A 24,594-nucleotide genomic window follows, 5' to 3' on the forward strand; every position below is an offset into this window, starting at 1 on the left:
TAATTGTAAAATTATCCCGAGAGAGAATTTGACAATACAACACAGGATACTCGTCATGGATTTTTGCGTTGAGCAAAAATTGAGGAAAAGACCTCATACGAATAACCCAGGGACGAGGTGGTGGTGGATGAAAGGCGAGAAACAAATAAACTTCCTAAGACGGGTAGGAGAAGAGGCAAAGTGGGATAGGAATGGAAGCGCAAAAGAGATGTGAAGGGAGATGGCAGAAGTTATTAGAAGAACAGCAAAAGAAAGTTTTGGTGAATCTAAAGGAATAGGACCAAGAGACAAGGAATTCTGGTAGTGGAATATGAGTGTACAAGAAAAGATAAAGATAAAAAGGGATTTAAAGAGTGGTATTTATGTCGCAATGCAGATAATTGAAAAAAATATAAGACATTTAAGAAAGAGACAAAAATGGCTGTAAGTGAAGCAAGAACAAGAGCATATGAGGGTCTCTACCAGTCTTTGGGCACGAAACAAGGAGAAAAAGGTATATATATAATCGCAAAGAGTCGTGAAAAAAGAATGAGAGATTTAGATCAGGTTAAGTGCATAAAGGATAAGGATGGAGAGATGCTGGCTCAAGAGGAGAAGATTAATAAAAGATGGAAGAGCTACTTCTACGAGTTATTTAATGAAGGACATAAGACTCTCCCAAGCCTTGGTCGGTTATGCACAAGGGAAGAAGATCAAATCTTTGACTACTATCGAAGGATTCAAGACTTTGAGGTAAAAGAAACTCTAAAGCAGATGCAAAATGGCAGGGCAGTTGGACCTGATAATATCCCGATTGAGGTTTGGAAGGGGCTTAGAGGAAAAGACATCAACTGGTTAACCAAACTTTTTAATGAGATTTTAAGGTCAAAGAAAATGTCTGATGAGTGGAGAAAGAGCACCTTGGTACCTATCTACAACAATAAGAGGGATATACAAAGTTGCAAAAACTATAGAGAGATCAATCTCATGAGCCATACCATAAAGTTATGAGAAAGGGTAATAGAACGAAAGTTGAGAAAAGAGACACAAGTAATAGAGAACCAATTGAATTTATACCAGACAGATCCACCATCGAAGCGATATACTTGTTAAGAAGGATGATGGAAATGTATCGTAGTAATAAAAGGGATCTACATATGCTGTTTATTGATTTAGAAAAAGCATATGATAGGGTGCCAATGAAGGTTTTATGGAAGGTTTTAGAAAAAATGAGAGTAAGGATCGCATATATTCGTGCAATTAAAGACATGTATGATGGGATCACAACTAGTGTGAAGACTCAAGGAGGTGTGACAGAGGAATTTTCTATTGGTATAGGATTACACCAGAGATCATCCTTAAGTCCATACTTTTTCACATTAGTCTTGGAAGTACTCACATAACACATCTAAGAGCCTGTGTCATGGTTCATGCTTTTTGCCAATGATATCGTCCTTATGGGAGAGTCAAGAGAAGACTTAAATAAGAAGTTGGACTTATGGAGAGAAACTCTAGAAGTGTATAGTCTACGCATAAGCCATAGCAAGACGGAATATATGGAATGTAAGTTCGGTCTGAGAAGGAAAAACCCCAATATAAAGGTGAAGATTGGAGAAAATATCCTACAAAAAGTTAAAAGTTTTAAGTATCTTGGGTGTATCATACAAGATAATGGAGAGATTGAACAAGATGTAAATCATAGGATCCAAGTAGGTTGGTCAAAATGGCGGAGTGCAACTAATTTTATATGCGACAAAAAAGTGCCTTTAAAACTTTAAGGTAAATTCTATTGCACTGCTATAAGACCGGGTATGCTTTATGGTACAGAGTGTTGGGCGGTCAAAGGGGAGCACGAACATAAGCTGAGTGTGGCAGAGATGAAGATGTTGAGATGGATGAGTGGTCATACGCGATTGGATAAAATAAGGAACGAAGATATAAGGGAGAGAGTTGGAGTAGCACCCATTGTGGAAAAGATGGTAGAATCGCGTCTCAGGAGGGTGGATGAGATGGAAGATGGACAAATAGTAAAAGTTAGAGGAAGACCTAAGAAGACCATTCATGAGGTGGTCAAACGAGACCTACATGTGAACGGTATCTCTGTAGACATGATACATGATAGAATTCAATGGCATCATTTGATTCATGTAGCCAATCCCACCTAATGGGACAAGACTTTGTTGTTTTTATTGTTGTTGTAGAACAAATAGAAAAAGCCTTAACTAGTATATCTCCTATAAATAGCAAGCTGGTTTTATTCCGTTATTCAATATATCATCCTGGATTTTTTACACAGATTTTGTTCTTCTAATGTCTCATATTGTCTTTAGTTATTTTGATTTATCAATTATCATCATAAATCATAAGTATATATTAATGTTTGCATTTAGTTCTTACAGATGTCCAAATTAAAGAGAGAATAAATTGTTCTTTATAAATATATTCTAAATTTTCTTGAGTATCTCCTATAAATCAAATCCTCTTGATATTAGAGACCCAAAAATTAATAATAGAAAAATCAGTTAATTAGCAAAATTGATTGGAACATGCGGTGGATTAAGACTTGGTTTGATAAAACTTTTGGAGGAGATCACAAGCACTCAGTCCTGTATTTGGTAAATCAAAAAGCGCACGTGCATATGGTTGCAGCTTTTAAAAGTTAGGAGTATGTTTGAAACTTGAAAGTATATAGCGATAATTAAAGATCTACAACTACCTATTAAAAATAATTTCAAATTCAATGACATTATTTATACAACATATGAATAATCACATATTAAAGATCTATAGCATATGCAAGACACTTGAACAGAACAGAATTAATGTTATTAACAAGGCTATTTATTTATACAACATATGAATAATCACACAACATCATTGAATGTAAAATCTGTTTACTACCTTGCCCCTAACAATGATATGGTAACCTCATTTGCGGAATGAGCTTCTTCACCATCTTCACCATCAATTAGTGTAGAATGTTGTTGGTGTGAATAAAATGCAGGCAGCCTTGGCCGAGGCAATGGTTTATCATCATCCAACATATGAACTACAGATGACATGTTTGGCCTATGTTCTGGTCTCTCTTGCACACACAACAGTCCTATCTGAATGCATCTCGATGCTTCAGCTTGATTCACCGAATCGCACAGTGATTCATCTACCAGCTCCAAAGTCCTCTCCTCATTCCATAGCTCCCATGCCTGAAAAGATGTCAAAATTATTATTGCCTAATTTTGGACCTATGTGAGCTGCAATAATACTATAAGATAGTTACAACCAACATAGCATCACTTACAAATCCAAGAAGGTTAAGACTTCGGTTAGGGACACAGAACTCTCTAGTCTTCCTCCCACTGACTACCTCAAGCACGATTACACCAAAGGCGAACACATCAGATTTCATTGAAAATGAGCCACGAACGGCATACTCGGGCGAAATATAACCACTGTATTGTAGCATGTATATCACATAAGAATCATGATACATGACAGAAAAAATATGTTACAGTTCTGAGTAATGAACAATATTTTAGCCTACTTACTGAGTTCCCACCACTCTTTTTGTCTTGTCTTCAATCTGATCACATGCAAATGTCCTAGCAAGACCGAAGTCTGATATTTTCGCATTCATGTCTTTGTCAAGAAGAATATTACTAGTTTTTAGATCTCTATGAATGACTCTTAGCCTAGAGTCCTGATGCAGGTAGACTAGGCCTCGAGCTGTGCCACGAATAATGTGAAAGCGCTTAGCCCAATCTAATAATTTTCTTCTAGCATCATCTATCATGTTGAGAACGTTAAATGTTAACATGATTATCTACTAGATAGTAACTGAGAAAAAGAAGCATAAATTCAAGACAGTTAAGGAATGAACCAAAAATAAAGTAGTCCAAACTCCTGTTGGGCATGAGCTCATAAATCAAAAGTTTCTCTTCTTGCTGAATGCAACAACCAAGAAGCTTTACGAGGTTGCGATGCTGAAGTTTTGCAATTAGCTGAACTTCCGTTTTGAACTCCTGCAGTCCTTGGTCAGAGTTCTTGGAAAGTCTCTTTACGGCAATCTCAGTCCCATTTGCAAGTACACCCTGTTAACAATTGTTATAACAAAACAATATGTGGAGTATATAATCCCACAGTAAGCATATTCAACTTATTTAAGTACCTTATAAACTGGTCCATATCCGCCTTTTCCCAATTCATTACTGCTAGAAAATTGATCAGTGGCACAAACTATGGTTGATAAATCAAATGTTGGGAGGTCCATGTTTTCCTTTTCCTTTTTGTGATCACGTTGCCTCAGCCAAAATATATCTAGCAAAATGATGAATTTCGAGGATATAAATTAATTTAAGTTCTGAAGTTTGACATGGTTAATGTAAAAATTATATTTCAACAAGACTTTCAATGTTGCAAAATTATATTTCTGCCAAATACTGGTGTAGTAGTAGAATTCACATGTAGAATATCATGTATTCACCTGACTCCTCAAGTCTTTTTCTCCATAGAAATGATTTCAGTCCAAGTATTATGATCGTGATGAACAATATAGAGCCAACAATGATAACTGCTAGCTTCCTCTTGCTGGAATCATTGTTCTGCTTATCATCTGAGATATCAAAGTTCATGATTGTGAAATTATAATGCAGGTAATAAGTAATAACAAACAAAATGTAAAGAAGAAAAGCATACCTATTCGAATATAGAAATCTTGTGAACCTTGTCTAATGTCCACAAGATCATGAAACCAGATCAAGCAACCGCTTCCTCCATCACGGATATCCAAATCGGAATATGCCGTACAAGAACAATTTTTCAGACAGAATTCCTTGCATTCCAGCAGGTTCATGGTCCTGTTATACCAAGAAGCAGACGTATCCGGCAACACTATGCCGGTGACCTTCTTGAATCCATCTCTGCTGCAACTTAAAGGAGTGATCCTAACACAACCATCAGGCCAATCAGATTCCTTCCATTTTGCAGGATATTTTGGTGCAAATCCTTCAAGGCATGAACAGACAGGAGTAGGAGTAGTACTGCAAATAGAATTTGCACCACAAATAGCATACTTGTCACATTCGGCCTCCGGTATAGAAATAAGGGTCTCCCAGCCTCTGGTTTGTATTGACCAATGCAAAACCTGAACACCTCCCCAAGGGTACACTACACCTCTAATATATTTGGATGTATTTGGTCTGAACCTAACAAACACCTCTTTTTCATTGAAAACAAATTGAGATGAGAATTGGTCATAGCGCAAATAAAGTGTAGCTCCAGAAAACATTATCCCATTCCATGGCCCTACTCTAATTCTTGTGGCATTTCCATTCATTAGAACTATTTGCGGATCGCCTCGAAGGTCTATTCTAACTGTGTAGTCTCCGCGGCCGGGATCATCTGTACTTTTCGAAGATGACATAGTCCTCTCTAGACCTGTCACAAGGTCCCATCCCACCTTCATTCCGGGCACGATTGTATCACAAGGATAATCAAAGCTCTGCCACAGAAAGTGGTCACCATTATGATCATCTTTGACAACAAGGTTTCCTGACTCCAAGAGCTGTGCAACTGGATTCAATTTGTCTTCCACTTTGCTTGACATGTTGGAGGACCACACAACGCTGCTGTTGGTGCTGCCACTAATAAGGACAACAAGTCCTTCACCGGTGACTTTTAGAACTCCGGAGGTGTTGTTGAGGGGTTTTTCTCTGTTTGCCACCCATACCACTACCTTAGGGAATATGTTATGGTACCATATGCCTAAGTATCGGCCATTTGAATTTCCGGGGCTGTAGAAGCCAAGTTCAAAGGTTCCTCCATTCGAAATTAATGTTTGTCCATCAGTGATGGATTGAACAGGAGTTATATTGTCTAGTGAAGTAGAGTTTCTTAATATAAATGAGAACAGAACGGACCAAAAGCATAGAACTTTCTGGTTTTGCATTATTTCTGTGATGTACAACTTGTTTCTACTAGAATACAAGGAATGTAGTTGGTACAGTTTTAGTTCATAGATAAGACATAAGAATATCTCTTTTGACTCTTTCCAAACAGTTTTAACTTTTAAGAGCAATATAAATTTTTCAATTAAAGAGTTGACCAACGAGCATTGATGGTATGGATTCCATTCTGTCGCTATTTTTCAACGCAACTTTCTTCTTATTTTATGAATCAAAAATGTTATATCTATCTGATTTTGTTACACCATGCTAACTACATTTCTTTGGTTTTATCTTAAAAATTCTATTTTTATTCAGAAAAATGTAAGCATTAAAATTTGAATTCTATTTTTATTTTTTGCTATTATTTAGAAAATTAAAATACTATATAAAAATAAATAATTATATACCTAATATTTATAATCTTACTTTAAAAGTTTAGGATTTGTTTGCGTGAGTTTTTAATAAAAGATTTTTGTTCGAGTTATTTTTTTAATAGATTTTTTAAAAAATAAAAATAATTTTATATTTAGATATCAAATGTAAAAAAAAATTTTATTAATCAATTATGTTTGTGTACAATAATACAAAAATATTTTTCACATAATAAATTATAGCTTCTCAAAAAAAATATTTTTAAAAAATTTTTTAGCTAAAAATGTTAAAAAATAAAAAATATATTTTTTATTAAAAATTTTTTTTATCAATTTAATTGCATAATTATTTTTTTTTTTTTTAATTGGCAAAAAGGGAAATGACTGTCATGTTTTGTGACGCCAGTGAGAAACTCCCACAAGACATTAAATACAATTTTTTGGCTATTTTCGTAGGTTACACCAATTAGGATCCAATATTAAAAAAAAAGCTTTTTAAATAATATTTATTCTTTTTTAATTAATTGTAATCAGTAAAAAGATAAAAGGGAAAAAAATTCACATATAAGTCACACATTACTTATCTTCAGGTAAATAACATAAATAAGCTAAACGACTTTTAATATTACACAAATGTTTTAAAACAAAACAGTTTTCAGCTTATATGTTTGTTTCGTTTGCATATCTATGTAAATTGAAAATAATTAGGCTCAATTTATATTTTTTCAATATAAATTAACAATATATATATAGTAAATCGAATTAGCTTAATTTTATTTGTACATATTATTGACATTGTTAGCTAAACATAATTTAAATTTAATGATGAACAAATTGAAGATATTTGTCTGGACTATATCGAGAAGGTGCTCAAGGTGATCAAAGAAAAATCATCGATGAACAAACTAAGTTGATGGAATATGCATATCGAAAATGAGGATCTATGATCAAAGCAATGGGGAGACCAGTCATTGATGTAGTTGAAGACGGTTATCACTCTATTATTATGGCGGGAACAGTTATATTTGGTTTTTTTGTATGTGGAGCACGTGAAGAAATTTCGATTAGTTGAAAATGGCTATAAACATACATAGCTTGGAAGGAATAGGGGTTGAAATTCATTTTCAGAAAAAAGCTCTTGCAATATCACATTTTCAAAGACTTTCTGATCTTGTTCAAAATTCATTTTTTCTGTAGAGTTCCTTTCATAGTCTTCACTTTTATTTTTAGTTTCCCTTGCAAATTTTTTTCCACCAATTTATTTTCTCTTCAAAGTCTTTTTCTTTCTTTCTTTGATTTCAATGTATTCGAGTTTTAAAGTCATTTGGTCATGTCAAAGGCGATTTATTTTTTTTATATTTAGTCATTTACTTTGTTTCTCTTGCATATTTTTCATTTCAAACTTTGTAGTTTTTTATCTTTTGTTTCTACATTTTTTTCTTTTCATCACTAGTTTAACATGAGTCTTTGATGCACAATTAAAAACTGAAATCCTTAAGGAAGAATAAGTTTTTCTCCCAAACACTAGATATAGAACCAACTCAGATTTGCTAAATCTGCATAATAGACATTTACTACTTTTAAGTTAATTCTAATTTTAAAATATAAATGTCAATAAAAAATACCTCCCATTTGAATTCAAATAAAATATAAAAAAAATCAAAACAAATAAGAATAGAAATTCAACTTTTGTATTTTAGTTCAAATTCCAGAAAATTTACATTTTTATAAACTTATGAATTTAAAACGGAATAATAAATAATTTCTAAAAATTCATTAAAAATCATTCTTTGACTCATTAGCAGCTAAAGAATTATTACCAAGATTTTTTTATGTTAAAAAAGTTAATATAAAGTATAGTCCTCTAAGATAGCATAGAATTTCTGTTTTTATTCTAATTTTTTTTATTTATAATTTTTATTTAATACTTATTTTTTATTTATAAAAATAATAAAGTAACAATAAAAATAATAAAATTTTATTTTGTTTTATACCTCTTGTTGTTTTGTTTTTACAAAACTATAAGAATAAAAATATTAAAAATAAAAACAGAAAAAACGCACCTTAGAGTTTGTTTATTTATTTTTTATTTTTAAAAATACAACCGTAAAAATAATAAAGTTTTATTTTGTTGTTTATACCTCTTATGAATATACTAATGTTGGTGTCTGTGCATATACTTCTGGAAAATAGGATGAGGGGTTGAGTGTCATATAAAGATGTTCTGGCTCATGTGTGTGAGAATATCTTTTTGACTCTTAATCATCGAGCATTTGGCCATTCTCATGCTCAATTGTATCGAATAGTGAACCACATTATTTTACCTCAAAGTAATTCATATCAGAAGATGTCTTTCTGTGATACATTGATTTTATATACTATCATTACTAAAACCAAAATTTCTTTACATATTTAATGATGAGACATATGTTTGACTGTATAAGGAATGACGACAAAAATGTGGCTATCCCTTATGGCATATTTTTAATCTGTATATTTGAACAATTTGGTGTTGACCTGTCAAATAAATCATATGAAAATAGACACTCATCTCTAAGAGGAGATGGTTCATTGAAACAGTACAAGAAAGGGCTTGTGAGAACTGAAAAAGTAGTCATAGATAATGATGATGATGAACTAGAAGACGCTCATCCTCTCTCTACTTCGGAAACTTCAGCTTCAACTGGTCACAAATAACTCCTTTTATAGAATTGTCAAGGATGTTCTGTAGGAGTTTGTGAACCTTTCCAACCATCTAATCTTTACAAGCCAACAGGAAAGGAAGCTTGTAGTCAGAAATGGGAATGCCCTCAGAAAGTCAAGAAATAGAATGATTGTCCTTCTGAAGTATATTGACAACATTCATGAGGACGAAACCATGGATCGGATGCTTGAGGATGTCTCTAGTTGCTAATTTCTGTTTTATGACTCTTTGCTAGTTGAAACAATTTATGTTTTCTTTGGATACTATTTTATGATTTGGATGACTGTAAAACCTAAACAACTACTTACTTTGCACTTATTTTTACTTCGGTTAATGTAGTGCTTTTGTGCTAACATTTTTCTGCAGGATAAAGTTTCTTATAATTTCTCTCTTAATGACCAAAGGAGTAGTAGAAATAGTTTTTGTTTTGATGCATGTGATATGGTTGGTTTGAAAACAATTTGGGCATGCTTTGTTTTAAAATGGTTATTTTTTCTCATGCCCTGTTTCGATTTTGTGCGATGTTATTGACAACTTGATAGTTTGGTTTGAAAATTAACTGCATGCTCTATTTTGAATTTGTGCTGATTGCACTGATACCTTGATAGCTTAATGCTAAATGAGACAGTGGTATGATATAAACAAGGTGTTTGAATGAATTTTGGACTAGTACTGATAATACATTTAAGTCATGATCTAATGCTTGATTTCATCGCTTAGGTGTTGTTTAACTAAATTTGTGATAACTCTTTGATGAACCTTTCTATTTAAAGTTTAAACTGCTGACAATGTTGTATTACAAGATGATTTTTGCATTGTATAAGTAGGTGTATGCTTTGTACAATTGTGTTCTCTATACATATAAATATAAATAGGAAATAAATGAAGAACACATTTTCAGGGAGAGCAACCTCTACGAAAAAAAGGGGAGCACATCAAAGCAAATTGATATCATCAAAGGAAAGTGATTTAACTTCATCTAATTCAATTTCTTTGGTTATATCTTTTAAAATTATGTTTGTCATCAAGAAGGATATTGTTGAGTTGATAATACAATTAATTTAATGATGATGACAATCATTAATTTATTTGGGTTAAATACTCAATTAGGTTTGATTGCTTTATTTAGTGATGCAGGCCCAAAGTGAATATTGCTGCAACCCAAACAAGTGGAACAAAGAAATTAAGGTTGCGGAAGGAATTATTGATCCACAAACAAAGCCTAAAGCCATCCAAGAGAAAGTGAGTCAAACCTAAGCTAAATCTCACAAGTACACTTCGGTTAAACAAAAGTCAGAAGATAAATGTAATTTATTTCTATTTGCATGCAAGTTAATTTCTTCACTTCTTCTCCAACTTTCTGCAATACCAATTTGGTATAAATGAAGAAAGTGATTTCTGATTATCCCTACTGTAAATCAATGGCTTACATTGTTACTTAGAGTTAAAGCACAATTTCAAGAGTTTGAATTTGGGAGTATCACTGGGCAAGCTCATTTCTGCTGTTTTATTGTCCTCAGTCAAGCAAATGAATCATATTTGAAATTTCTAATTTACGGGTTGATTGAAGAAAGAGAAAGATGATTTTTGAAAGCCCAAGGTCCAAGAAGTTGACTTGAGAGGAACTCTAACCGTGGCTCTGACTAAGGTACAAAAAGAAAAATTGAATCTCATCAGAGTTTACGGAGAGAGAACCCAAATTGAGAGAAGAGTGAAAATCTCACGACAGTATTTGAAGTGTAACACCCTAACTACCAAAGCTCACGCTTCCGGCTGCGCGACTCTGATAGCTCAGACATTACGACGACACTTATACTATTTGATACTAAAATATGAGCCTGTTTAAAACTTTTTACCACAATATCGTTCCCAAGATACTTCATTCGATAACGTACATCCATAGATATCACACAACTTACAAAAACTCATAAAGAGTACATCCATATATATACATACATATATATAAATAATATTACAAACATTAACCAATACAATTCCTATCCCTCTTACAGAATATATCAAGATAAAGGCGAGGGTACAATAAACCATAACTGAAACAATACAGAGCATTACAACAATAATTAAATACACCCTTCGTGACTTCAGCACCCATATCCTGAAAGGGGAAAAATATAGGGGGGTGAGAATATCATCCTCGAAAGGGTTCTCAGTAGATGGTTTTTGGGAATTACTGTAATAGGATACATGAAGATAAACCGTACTAGTGATTAATAACCGTCTTATGCCTCTTTTAAAAAACAACAGTTTACAATAAAAGTAAAGTCGGAAATCTTTTTTTTTTTTTGAAAGAGGAACCGTTCAATTCTCAAAACATCAAAGCCTTTCAAAATAGTTTATCTATACTGAACCAAAATAGCCTTTCATATTTTATTTCCAACCAGAAACACAAAACCGAAATCAACCATCGGTTCATCTCATTCCAACCACGGCCCTAGGCCCAAACAATCCAACCATCAACCAATCACCACAATCCAACAGAGTCCCAGATGCAAACACAAATAGGAAGTTTAAGCACAAACAAACAGTTACAGCAAGTAGAACAATTAGCAATTAATCACAAAGGCAAACAATGTACAATATGCACACCCAAACAATGTCACATAGATTCATATGATGCATGCCTGTCCTAGTGGCTGATGATATCATCTGTCGGTTATATAGCCAACCCGACACGTCCTGGTAGCTAACCATGGACAGAAACACCCATCGCGGAGCAAGTAGGTTTGAGCTACAACCCCATTGCTACTACCCGCTCAACCCAGAGCCAGTGGAATAACCACTACTGCGGCTACTACCCAGGCGGGTGTTTAAAAGCTCAACCTAGAGCGAGTGGAATCACCACTACTACCGCTACTACCCAGGCGTCACAGTCTCTGACCTGGAGCAAGTGGGACGAACCACAACCCTTGCTACTGCCTAGGTATCTCAAGCATATATTCATTCAGTCCCATCCATGGATCAACGTCCATCTCAGCCATTCGGCTTAAATTCAAAATTTCATAGTCAGCCATACGGCCCATAACTCATTCAGCAATCAGCCATAAATCAATATCATACATAGCCATTCCGGCTCACGGTCCAATCCAGAACCAGCCAATATTCATAATCATACATAGCCATTCCGGCCCATAACAAAACAGCACTTCCACCATTCAACATCATCAAATTCATAAAACCGGAATTTAAGCCATAAATCATTTTTCTCAAGCCATTTCACTTTGAAATCAAATTTCAACTCCTTTCAGCATTGGCTTTAAGATCTCTTTTCTCAAATCATCTCAGGCTCATAAGCCAAATTTTCTAAAAGTGAGTTCCCTTTTTAAAACAAAGCCACTCTCGGCATTTTCTTTCCAAAACTTCCAAAACCATGGAAAGTTAAAGATTCATTTTGGGAACATTCAAAATCACCCATCCAACAATGTGATTTAATAACAAAAGTTTCTCGCCAGAGTCCCGAGTCTTTAGGGAAGGTCAACTTATATAAATTCCTTAAAATTCATTGAAACTCTTGAAATCATAGATTCTCGGCTCAAGTAAATAAAACTAAATTTATTATGAAATCGAACCATACAAAATCACAAGTTCTAACCCGGTCCAAAAATCAACTCATTTGAAACGAAACCGGTTCATTTGAATCAAACCACCTTCAGCTTTCTTTTTGGAACCCATTTTTCTAACTCTTCCAAAATGCCTCAAGCTTAATTACTCAATCAAAAGTTTGGTTTCCTTTAAAACCACTAAAAGCTCCTTTTTATATTGAAATCAATATTAGAGCACCATTCTTCCCTTCAGTGATTCAAATGGTAAAAATAGTTCATTTCTAAATAAGCCGAATTCAACGCATAAAGTTCATTAAATAAATTAAGTTTGAAAACATAAATATTCTCTTAATAAATCAAATAATATAATTTCTCAAATCCAACCCTTTTTAAATAACTTTTCAAACAAGACTATGATTTTTGTAGAAATTTCGGCAGCACCTCCCCTAAAACTTGGACTTTTGCCACCCGGTTCAGGTCCCAACTAAACTGTTTCTCATTCCTTTTCAACAACTCAAAACCAGAAATCAATTCAAAGCAAGCTAAATCCAACAGTCGCCTCAGTGGCATATCTCAGGGAAACCATTTCAAAAATCAACTCAATATCAACCGATTTAACTCATTTCCAAAACTTTAAAGAGACGGCTCAATAACAAATCATTTGTCCAAGACCAAGTCATTTAAAGTAAACCAGACTGAATTCAAAAGTGCATTCGACTTTCCATATCATCAAAATAATTAACTCAATTCAAATCAATCCTCAACGGATTAAACTCAGATATCAAAGCTTCAAAAGAATCAACTCCAAAAGCATTTCATTTTACAAATCCACACAACAATCCATTCATCAAAACCAAATAATAATTACATTCATCCAGGACAATCAACATCACATAAGGCTTATACAATCACCAAATACATTGTCTCACATCAGTATTCATATGTAATAATTCCAATAATAAACAATAGTTTTCGGAAAGCGCCCCTACCTCAAAACGCAATTCCATAGTCCAAACGCGTCACATAATCCTTTCCGCCTCGACCCGAGATCAACAATCAAAATCCCGGCAGCCAAAACCTCGGTTCCAAGCCACTTTCGCAACAGTCTCAACAACTCTAATCGCAACATACAACAACCGAAACTCAATCGTACAGCAATTAACGCCACAAACCTCAGCGTATGATAACAGAATAGTAACAAAAGGTTTTTCAAATCGAAACGCTTACCGAACCGAAGAAGAAACGGTTGAACCGAAACAGCGGCGGTCTCCAAACCGATTCGGCGGCAGCCCGGCAGCCACCTCAAGCGGCAGCGATGACATGAACCATATGCAGTGACAATGAGATTCTCAGAAACTCAACGGAAAGGAAACCAACTTAAGACCCTTACCGATAGAATTTTCCGACGACGGAAAAAACAGCCAAAAGCTTCGACGGTGCTCCCGGAAGTCACAGAACCACTCCCGGCGATCCGAATCGCAGAGACACAGCTCCCTTTTCCGGCACCGACACCTACAGCGGTCGAAACCCCTTTTTGATGGCGGTAGCTCCGGCAGAGGTGGCACCGGCGACACAAACAGCGGCTGGACACGGTGGTTGGACTCCCAACCCAGCTTCAAATCTCTCTCTCTCTCTTGCTCTGCTCCCGAACTCTCTCTTTCTAACTCTGCCATACATGACAGCGGCTGACCCTGTGGCAAGGACGACGGTGGCGCAGAGAGGACGACGGCGGCTTCCAGATATAGTGTCTTCTCCCCTCCGGCCATGGCTCACATCTCCTCCCTCTCCGGATCGCGATTCACGGCAGTGATAGCAGCGCCGTTGGGAGAAACAGCGGCAACAACAGTGCCGCCCTCCACCCGCGCTTGCACTCTCGGCTCGTGGGTCACCATGGACAGCGACGACGGTGCGGCCTCAGGGAACGGCGACGCTTCCCTTCCGCGGGCCCTTTCTCTCTCTCCGTCGCATCTCTCTTCAGCTGGCGTCGATGAAGACAACGACACGGTGACGGGCTCGGCAGCGACGCTCCTTGCGGTTCCAGCGACGAGGATGACGGCGTCTCTCTCTCTCTGTTGGCGACGGCGGCGACGTGATGGTGGTGCAACCCAGTACACCGGCGCGACTGCTTCCTCTCCTCTTCCCCTTCTCCGCGACCAACAGTGCCTCGTGGGTGTGTGTGTGTTGTGTTTATCATAAGGCTGCGCAGCAAAGAGGATGAAAGAGAGGCTGTTGGCTACGCAACATGAAGAGAAGAGTTTTTGGGGGTGGTGTATCAAAATTAGGGTTAGGGTTAAGCTAGGGGTAGTTTTGTCATTTCAATTAAAAATAGGGATAATATAGTAATTTTACATAAAATTGGGAATAATATAGCAATTGAAATTCAAATTAAATCCAACACTAGATGTATATAGAAAATACTATTTGCTCATCAATTTTTTACAAATTACTTTCCATAAAATGCCCAAATCAAATAATTAGAAATAATATACTTAATTTCTTCATTTTCCAAGATAGCAGTATTAATATTTAAAATATTACTTATCTAATCCAAATCATATAAAATCCTTATTATTTCATAACTAGCAACTTTATAATTTAAATATAGAAAATAATCCAATAATTATAAAATTGGATAATAATCATAACTCATCTTAAATCCAATAAATCAAAACTTGCCTTAATTACCTTTAATAAAATAATTTCTGAAATTAAGGCTATAAATAACTATATGATTTGAGACTTGATCATAAAAAGACTTTTCAAAAGTTCTGGGTCTTACATGAAGTCTTGAAAGCATTTCACCTACACTAAAGGGAGCACTCCACCAAGATGAAGAACAAGGTTATGAGTTTAGATGGTGGGTTCAATACATAGAGTCAAGGCTGTGAATCGTCATCTCCTTTATATTTTACTAGTTGTATTTTAGCTTCAATATATATCTTTCTTTGTTTTCTTTGAGAGGTAAAAGACAAGAAAGAGAGGCATTGAGAAAAAGCCATAGAGTGAAAAGGGCCGAGAGAAACACTTGAGAGAAAAGTCAAGAGTGATTTTAGATTTTTTTTTGTTGTATTTTCTGTCTTGAGTCATGTATCTGAGAAGTATTCTTTGCTAAGTTGGGTAAGCACTTAGTGTGATGAGTCTAGGTCTTAGCATAGTCAAGTCAAGTTTATGTTGAAGCTTATGTGCCCAAATAGAATTACACTGAGTTATAGGAAATTGGTATATGTAATACTTGGATTGATAGTGAAAATTTCACCAACGTTGTGGTGGAGATAGATTGGATATAGGTTGAATTGCACAAGATAACTGAACTAGGATATATGGCTGTGTTACCTTCTTCCTCTCTATTCTAGTTCTGCTTATTTTATTTTCATGAGACAAAACGAAATTGTCTCCTTATAATTCGGTGTGCAGACCAAACGGAAGCAAAGTTTAATTTTTGGATTCAAAGCTTAATTAATTAAAGTTAAAGAAGATAATACATTCAATCCCTTTCTCTAAATCTTCTGAAACTTTCAATATAATATAGTCTGAAAGTAATTGTTATGATACTTAAAAGATAGTATTTAATTTATTTAAAAAAATAAAAATTAATATTTAATTTAAAATATAAAAATAAATAATTTTTAAATATTTAAAATTTATTATAAAAATAAATTAGACAAAATTTAGTCACCAAATAATAAATATTACATGGTCTGAATTTTAACCAGGTGATCATTTAAATCACAAGCAATCTTTCGGGTAAAGTAGAGACAAACTTGATCATTTTTTTTGTCATTTTTCTTTTCTATTAGAGCATTATTCAGCTATGGAAGCATAATGTAGAATTATTAGAGGGTCACATATAAAAGTTAGTTATCAAGAATTTGTTATGGATATATGCGTAAGATATATATTTGACAATCTCAATGTAAAAAAATACCAATATTCATTTTTAAATAATCATTCAGTACATTCATTTCAGTTTTCATTTTCCTCTCTTCTCTCTGCTCACACTTATATTCCTTTTTTTTTTTTGGGTGACTTCACTTATATTCCTTTAAGAGCATTTGTACATATATTTAGTAACATTCTTAGTAGAAACCTTAATATAATGAAGCTAAGATGCATGCTTTTTAATTTTTTGTCAAACTCAACCTTATACCAGGCCAGTTGTCACCGTCGATGATCTTGACCTGCAATTTAAATTTTAACATTTCATACGATAAACGTAACACAACACCTACCGTTGTTTAAGATATGAAGTTCCAATATTAATTAAAAATTATCATTAAAATATAGAACGATGGCTACGAAAATATTATATTGCTAACATGTGGATGCCAAAATGTCAACAAAATATTCATGCAGACCGTGTCAAGACAAAAATTTAATTAAAATGTCATTAAGAAAATGTCATTTTTCTTCTGAGAATCTGAATTCTAACATAGTTTGGAAATGGAAGCTCTTTGAATCAATTTATCAAACAGAAAGTGAACATTCTCGAGATATCAAGTAGCTAGCTTCACTCTAAGTGAGCATCTCCTGATCTAATCTTTGTGGTCTCTTATATCATTATATAAAATCCAAACGGCAAAACAAACAAGCATCTACTTTATATTTATAATTAATTCATGGATCACTTGTCCGATTAAATAAATGTCAAAGTTCAAGTACATGCAGCAACTTATTAGCTAATAACAAACTCTTAACAGAGCTCCAATCTACAAGAGTTAGTTTTTTACTTATCATCTTAGGCACCAAAAAATAGTTTATGGATATTATCATCAACAACGTGATATGTAATGGATTGGTAGCTAACTTTGTTGTATTCATATTATATGTAACTAGTGCGTAGGTAACCCATTCAATGCGGGGTGGATACTGCAAAAGTGCAAAATATAAATTTTCTACAATTAGTTGAAGTTTTTTCGTTACAAATAATGTCTAAAATTAATTAACCTCTATACTCAATTACTCATAGGATTTATAACACTTATTTTATATATACGTGTGAATCCATGATCAATTTTATCAAGAATAATCTAGTTACAACTATATATGAATCACTACCATTCTTCCTATAGGGATTCCTAATTTTTTCTTCTTCAATCTTCATACTCAATTGTTCGACCTCGGATATTTGGGTGATTAATAGGAGGAATTTTTCCAAAGGAATTTGCAATTAAGCATGAAAGTAAGAATGAAACGGAGAGGCACACAACACACTAGTGAAGATAGCGTCTGTTGTGTGATGCGTGTATTTGCCTAACTATTGAGGTAGCCCCACATAGAGGAGTATCGAAGAAGAAGCATAGGTTTTGATATAAAAGAAGCATCGCTAGACTAAACAATTCATACCTTTCTCGGCCTTTTGGCTAAGATCAAGTGTAGTATCTGTTCTTATCAGTTTAATATCTGATATGTGGGTTATTGGCTCACACGATATTAAATTTATTTTTTGAGGGGGAGTGGCCACCATAGTAGCTTGCTACTGGTCCTCTCATGCGTCGCCCATGCCTTATACTACTGCAAGGGCCTGGCGCACCCCACCAAACCCAGTTTAAACATTTACACCTCTGGCTGTGCCAATGAGTGGCATTTATGGTTAAGAGCCACAAATCTAGTTCTCCGAGGCTTCTTCCTGAAAGAACACAGCTGATGAGTTACCAATGAATTAACAGGGGGGAAATACTTTTATGGTTTTTCTGTTTAATGGTTCAACAAAAAATGGTTTAGTAAGGTTTTGATGCAGTGCATCCAATTGAAACTAAACAGAAGAAGGAGGAGCTGGGTTGGTCAAAGAGCAAGCTCTTCTTCTCGAACCTTCGGATGGCAAAGAAAAGAAGAAACGCCGAGGCATGGCACAAGGTAATGAAGTGCATACCAGATGTTCCTGAAGCAAGAATGCACTCTGTTGAAAAGTTGTAACTCGACCTCAACCGGAAAGGGTATTCTCCACACGGCTTTGATGGTATGGATTCCATTCTGTCGCTATTTTTCAACGCAACTTTCTTCTTATTTTATGAATCTAATATGTTATATCTCTGATTTTGTTACACCATGCTAACTACATTTCTTTGGTTTTATCTTAAAAATTCTATTATTATTCAGAAAAATGTAAGCATTAAAATTTGAATTCTATTTTTATTTTTTACTATCATTTACAAAATTAAAATACTAAATAAAAATAAATAATTACGTATCTAATATTTATAATCTTACTTTAAAAGTTTAGGGTTTGTTTGCGTGAGTTTCTAAAAAATGATTTTTGTTCAGAGTTATTTTTTTAAAAGATCTTTTAGAAAAGTAAAAATAATTTTATATTAGATATTAAATAAAAAAGATCTTTTTAGTTATTAATTATGTTTAGATACAATAATATAAAAATATTTTTTTTATTATATAAAAAATATATTTTTTAATAAAAAAATATTTTTCATATAATAAATTATAGTTTTTCAAAAAAAATATTTTTTAAATTTTTATTTTTACTATTAAAATTTTACTAAACATGTTAAAAAATAAAAAAATATTTTTTTATTAAAAAATATCTTTTTCTATCAACTTAATAACACTCAAATAAACACATTCTTTTTTTAATTGATTGTAATCACTAAAAAGATATGAGGGAAAAAAAAATTCACATATAAGTCACATCGGATAAACAACATAAATAAACTAAATGGTCTTCAATATTACACAAATATTCTAAAACAAAATAGCTCACATACATGTTTCATTTGCTTATTTATGTAAATCAAATCAATTAGATTCGATTTATATTTTTTCGATATAAATTAACAACACATGTATAGTAAATCGAATTAGGTTAATTCGATTTACTTCTTATACAAATTATTGATATTTATTATTTTTAAGTTAATTGTAACTTTAAAACATAAATGTCAATAAAAAATACTCTCATTTAAATTCAAATAAAATATTAAAAAATCAAAACAAATAAGAATAGAAATCCAACTTTTGTGTTTTAGTTCAAATTTCAGAAAATCTACATTTTTATAAACTTATGAATTTAAAATGGAATAATAGATGATTTCTAAAAATTCATTGAAAAAATTAATATAAAGTATAGCCCTCCATTGTGGCATAGAAGTTAAAACTTGAATTTTTTTCAGAGTCAAAACTAACAGATAGATATACAATATAAAAAAATTAACTATAGTTATATAATATGTAATTTGAGAAATAAGTAAAGTTTTAATTACATATTATATAAATATATATAGTTGGTCATTTTATATTGTATAACTATCTGTTACTTTTGACTTTGAAAAAATTCAAGTTTCAACTCCTATACCACCTTAGAGAGCTATATTTTATATTAACTTTTTTAACATCAAAAGTCTCAATAATTATTCTTTAAATATTAATGAGTCAAATGATGATTTTTAATGATTTTTTAAAATTTTTTTATTGTTCCGTTTTAAATTCATAAGTTTATAAAAATGTAGATTTTTTAAAATTTGAACTAAAATACAAAAGTTGAATTTCTATTTTTATTCGTTTTGATTTTTTTATATTTTATTTAAATTTAAATGAGAAATTTTTTATTGACATTTATTTTTAAAATTAAAAATAAATTACTTCATTAAAATATTTGATATCTAAAATTATACCAATATCCTAATTCTGTTTTGGTTACACGCATGTCCTAATGTAATATATGTAGATCGTAGGGGTGTGTATGGCCCAACCCGACCCGAAGATCCGGTCCGGTCCCGAATACTTTAGGGACTAATTTGGTGTGATTTCACTGGGTTTAGGATTGGGTAAGGGTCTCAAAAATAAACCTGGTCATTATTTCGGGTCGAGTCCGGGCTATGGCTCGGGTCACCCGAAATCGGCCCGGTGGCCCGGTCATCATATACAATTAATATTTTGTGTTATTAGTGATGGATGATGGCTATTCTTATGTAGAATTTAAGTATTGTAAACCTTAATATTTTGTGTTATTAGTTATTATAAGATTATAAGTTAATGTTTTATGTTTAAAATGCATAAGATTTTAGACTAATTAATGCATAATATTGTGTTATTTGTATTGATTTAAATATTTGGTGTTATTAGACAATATTAGTATTGATTATGATTATGCTTTAACTTTAGAGAAGAGTTGATTCTTATTATATTTTTCTAAGTGAATTTTAACATGTCAAATAATGGTTGGAGTATTGAAAATTTGGATATTTTCACATGCTAGCTTATAAGAAGGTATCAAGGTAATATAGTGTTAACGGCCTAGTTTTTATTTGGTATAATCGTGGCTCGAAAGTGTATAGGTTTCATCGGGTTTAGGATCGGGTTCGGGTCTAATAAATAGGCCCGGTATATATTTCGGGTCGGGTCTGTGTCACATCAAACCCGGTTTCACCCGACCCATGCACACCCTTAATAGATCAAATAGGTAAATTCAAGGGTAATTCACTTAAATAAATGAATCGGAAACCAAATTTATATGAATTCTCTAAACTAAGAAGACTTACGTGGGTAGTCTATTTTAATGTAAACCGAATTTATTTACGTTAATTTAGCCATGTATATGTAAATCAAATTGAGTACGTTCAATTTAGGATTTTTCTAGTAAATCGAATTAATAAAATTCGATTTAGGTATGATGCTAGTAAATCGACCTTACTAAATTCGATTTACCTGATATGATAATGCACTAAAGTAAATCGAATGAAGTGAATTCGATTAATGCATGAAAGGACTATAGGATAAATCCACTCTACTTAATTCGATTTACCTTCTAAAAACAACTGTATTAAATCAAATTAATTTAATTCAATTTAAAGTAGACGTCTAACCTATATAAATATGAACAACATGTTGAATTCACATTAGGGTGACACTCAAAATGACTACAGAGGATAGCTTTCTAGTTCTTGTGCACTACAAAGGCACGATTAAGAAAAAAACACGATCGAGAATTAAGTTTACTGATAAAGATAAACACGATTGAGAATTAAGTTTAGTGATAAAGATCCGTTGAGCATCTTTACCAGATCTTCTATGAGCTTGGTTGATTTTCATAATACCGTACTACAGAAATTTAGTTTGCATGAAATGAAATGGATCGAGAAGTTATATTATCGAATTCCAATTTCTATATTTTGAAATGAGGTGAAGTATAACTCGTTTATGATAGGCAGTGACGAGAATTTGCAAGTTTTATTTCACTGACATTGCCAGTTTCTGGAGGTGAGAATCGCTAAACTATTGGCGAAGCTTGTGGATGTAGTCTCTAGTTTAGGAGGATCGAATCGGAATCATCAATCAGTACCTATGGCAGCAGCCTCCAGTTCAACATCTATTGTTGCGTTTTCATCTGTACCTGTGATTTTGTCTATGAGAGATATGGTGGCATCTCCATATTTTGCACCTGATCTACACCGCGATGAGATTGCAGAGCAAGGTGCTAACGTATATATTCCTGATATGATTCCAATTTCTAGTACGGTTGGAGAACTGGATGCTGTGGAAGATGTCCTAAGGGAGGACGATGATGTAGAGCCCGCCACGATTGCTGATAACAACTATGATGATATAAGGAAGAGTATTCATGTCGGTCCTGGTAGAGGATCGAGCTCGGAACTCAGTAGTATTCCCCGCACTTTTCGATTCTAGACTTGGATACGATGAGACCAAAGGGGTTATCGGATGTACAATCCAATTTTTGCACGAGAGAGGCACAGGACACCGCAGGTCTACCTGAATTTCAAGTCGGTCAGCAGTTTCAGAATAAAGAAGAAGTCGTCTTATGTGTGAAGACTTGTAGCATCCGTCGTGGGGTTGAGTGGAAAGTGATGGAATCGGACTATGACAAGTACTACGGCAAGTGCAAGGAGTTCAGAAATAGTTGTAGTAGTTGATTCGGATCACGCTACGGCGGTGGAAAGGCATCCGAGAGGTCAGACGGTATAACAGACCTCATACATATTTGGCCACCTCGATCTCCAATGATCACAGGAAACTTGACTATCATATGATATCTGCTTACATCCTTCCTATGATTAGAGTTGATGCATCCGTGTGTATCAAGGTTCTGCAGAATGCGACAGATGCACATTTTGGGTTCAGACCTACATACAGGAGGGTATGGTTGGCTAAGAAAAAGGCTGTGTCACGGATATATGGGGATTGGGAAGAGGCCTACAATGAGCTACCAAGATGGGTGCTTGGTGTGCAGATAATGATGCCAAGTACTGTCGCAGTTCTGAGGACGAGTCCTATGCAGGTTGGAGGCCAGGTTGATGGGAAGTCAGCGTTTTTTCACCAACTTTTTTTGGGAATTCCCACAGTGCATCGAGGCATTCAAGTATTGTAAGCTGTTGGTCAGTATTGATGGGACCCTTTTATATGGCAAATATGGGAGAACTTTGTTGGTCATGATAGCTCAGGATGTGAATTCTAATATCGTTTTCATTGCTTTTACCCTAGTGGAGGGTGAAAATGCGAAGCCATGGCCTTTTTTCTTATCTCACTTACGACAGCACGTGACTCTTCAGTCGGGCATTCTAATGATATCCGATAGGCACAATAGGGTTAAAGCCGCTTTGGAAGAACCTGATGGTGGTTGGGTTTAACCTGCTGCTTATCGGGCATTTTCTTATCTTACTTATAACAACACGTGACTCTTCAGTCGAGCATTCTCGTGATATCCGATAGGCACAATAGGATCAAGGCCGTTTTGGAAGAACCTGATGGTGGGTGGGTTTCACCTGCTGCTTATCGGGCATTCTGTATTAGGCATGTTGCAGTGAATTTTGCATTGAGTTTTAAGGGAAAGGATGCCAGCAGAATTCTAGTGGACTACCTGAACAACATCCGGTGTACTATATGGCATCCACATGAACTGGTAAACAATGAAGAGTATTGCAAGTCAATTTACAACCAGTTAGTACTTTAGAGAAACACCGACAATGAATGCATCAAAGGGAAGACATTTACATCTCGTGATTAGAGTAAATCTATCTTGAGCCTCCACTGCATGACTCTAGGCCCATTCTCGCTTAATATTGGCTGATAACCAGACCACCTGACACCCAGTACATGTTATGAACAACGACAATTTCCTATAATATACATTACTGAATAACATAATCATAAACGGTGAGTACCTCGTCGACAACGGCCAATGAAAAGTGTCAAATCCATCTGGCCTGAAATCCGGGAACCGCCAAAAGATCCATGACTGAAGGAGCTGTAATGAATAGGCCAACTTAACCAAATTTCTGTTGGTGATACGGCACAAGTATCGGTATAACCACGACAGAGCAGCGGATCCCCAGCTGTATCCACACATGTCCTCCAATCTCGCTATGTATGGTATCCATCAGATATGCATGCGTGTACCGGACTTATCACCGAAGAGTTGGGTGGATAATAGCATCATGATGTACGCCCTCGCGTATCTCCTAACTGTCTCCTCGTTTGCGTTGTGGGGAAGGTGACTGAACGTCTCCTGCATCTAAGTGCACTTCACTGTGAATTTATCGATGTAGTTTGCTAGAGGCAACACACCCAACAACTCCTGGAACCACACCCATACAGGTCGCCCATCATCCATGAACCGTTGGAAATCTGTCGGGCATCCGCTGACGTAATGTCCATCGATGGGAACCTTAAATGGTACGCAACATCCTGAAGCGTAATCGTGCACTCTCCGAATGCCATATGGAAAGTGTGAGTCTCGGGCTTCCATCGCTCCACAAATGCATTGACTAGCGGCTCATCCAACCTAACACCAGTGGTCGTTGAGCCTTGCGAGGTGGGCTAAGCCGGCCATGTGCAAGTATGGTATGATCCTGTCATCTAGGGCATATCATGCTGCCTCTTCATGCTGGTGATACATTGATGTAGCTGCACCACGATGAAAAAATTTCTTTTAGAACAATCACAAAGTATATTAAATAAATTATTAATTTAATAGAATTAAACTACATTAAATAATTTGATAAATTAAACTGAATTAAATTAAATAATTCGATAAATTAAACTATATTAATTCTAAATAAATTAAACTATATTAA

At 34.4% G+C, this 24,594-nt stretch overlaps 1 protein-coding gene, 1 long non-coding RNA gene and 1 other non-coding gene across 3 annotated transcripts in view; 1 reads left to right on the plus strand and 2 right to left on the minus strand.

The window, feature by feature from the left end:
• Positions 1-2,788: 2,788 nt before the first annotated feature.
• The window catches only part of LOC107462495 (G-type lectin S-receptor-like serine/threonine-protein kinase At4g27290), a 29,406-nt gene continuing 7,600 nt past the window's right edge, over positions 2,789-24,594 (minus strand). The window contains exons 2-8 of the mRNA XM_016081095.3: positions 4,672-5,127; positions 4,460-4,588; positions 4,145-4,293; positions 3,857-4,067; positions 3,525-3,762; positions 3,278-3,428; positions 2,789-3,182 (exon numbers count right to left, since the gene is read on the minus strand). Of these exons, the coding sequence (XP_015936581.2) occupies positions 2,877-3,182; positions 3,278-3,428; positions 3,525-3,762; positions 3,857-4,067; positions 4,145-4,293; positions 4,460-4,588; positions 4,672-5,127 (1,640 nt within the window). The 3' untranslated portion in view covers positions 2,789-2,876. The remainder of the gene's footprint in view (positions 3,183-3,277; positions 3,429-3,524; positions 3,763-3,856; positions 4,068-4,144; positions 4,294-4,459; positions 4,589-4,671; positions 5,128-24,594) is intronic.
• Positions 10,383-14,789, minus strand: LOC110274643 (uncharacterized). The gene is made up of 3 exons (XR_008002190.1): positions 13,784-14,789; positions 13,546-13,672; positions 10,383-11,112 (listed from the first exon to the last, which is right to left on the minus strand). It is a non-coding gene; the product is annotated as an uncharacterized LOC110274643 (long non-coding RNA).
• Positions 17,896-18,091, plus strand: LOC127741338 (U2 spliceosomal RNA). Its single transcript, XR_008002290.1, has one exon. It is a non-coding gene; the product is annotated as a U2 spliceosomal RNA (small nuclear RNA).

This window comes from Arachis duranensis, chromosome 8 (genome assembly GCF_000817695.3).
Source record: "Arachis duranensis cultivar V14167 chromosome 8, aradu.V14167.gnm2.J7QH, whole genome shotgun sequence".
NCBI lineage: Eukaryota > Viridiplantae > Streptophyta > Magnoliopsida > Fabales > Fabaceae > Arachis > Arachis duranensis.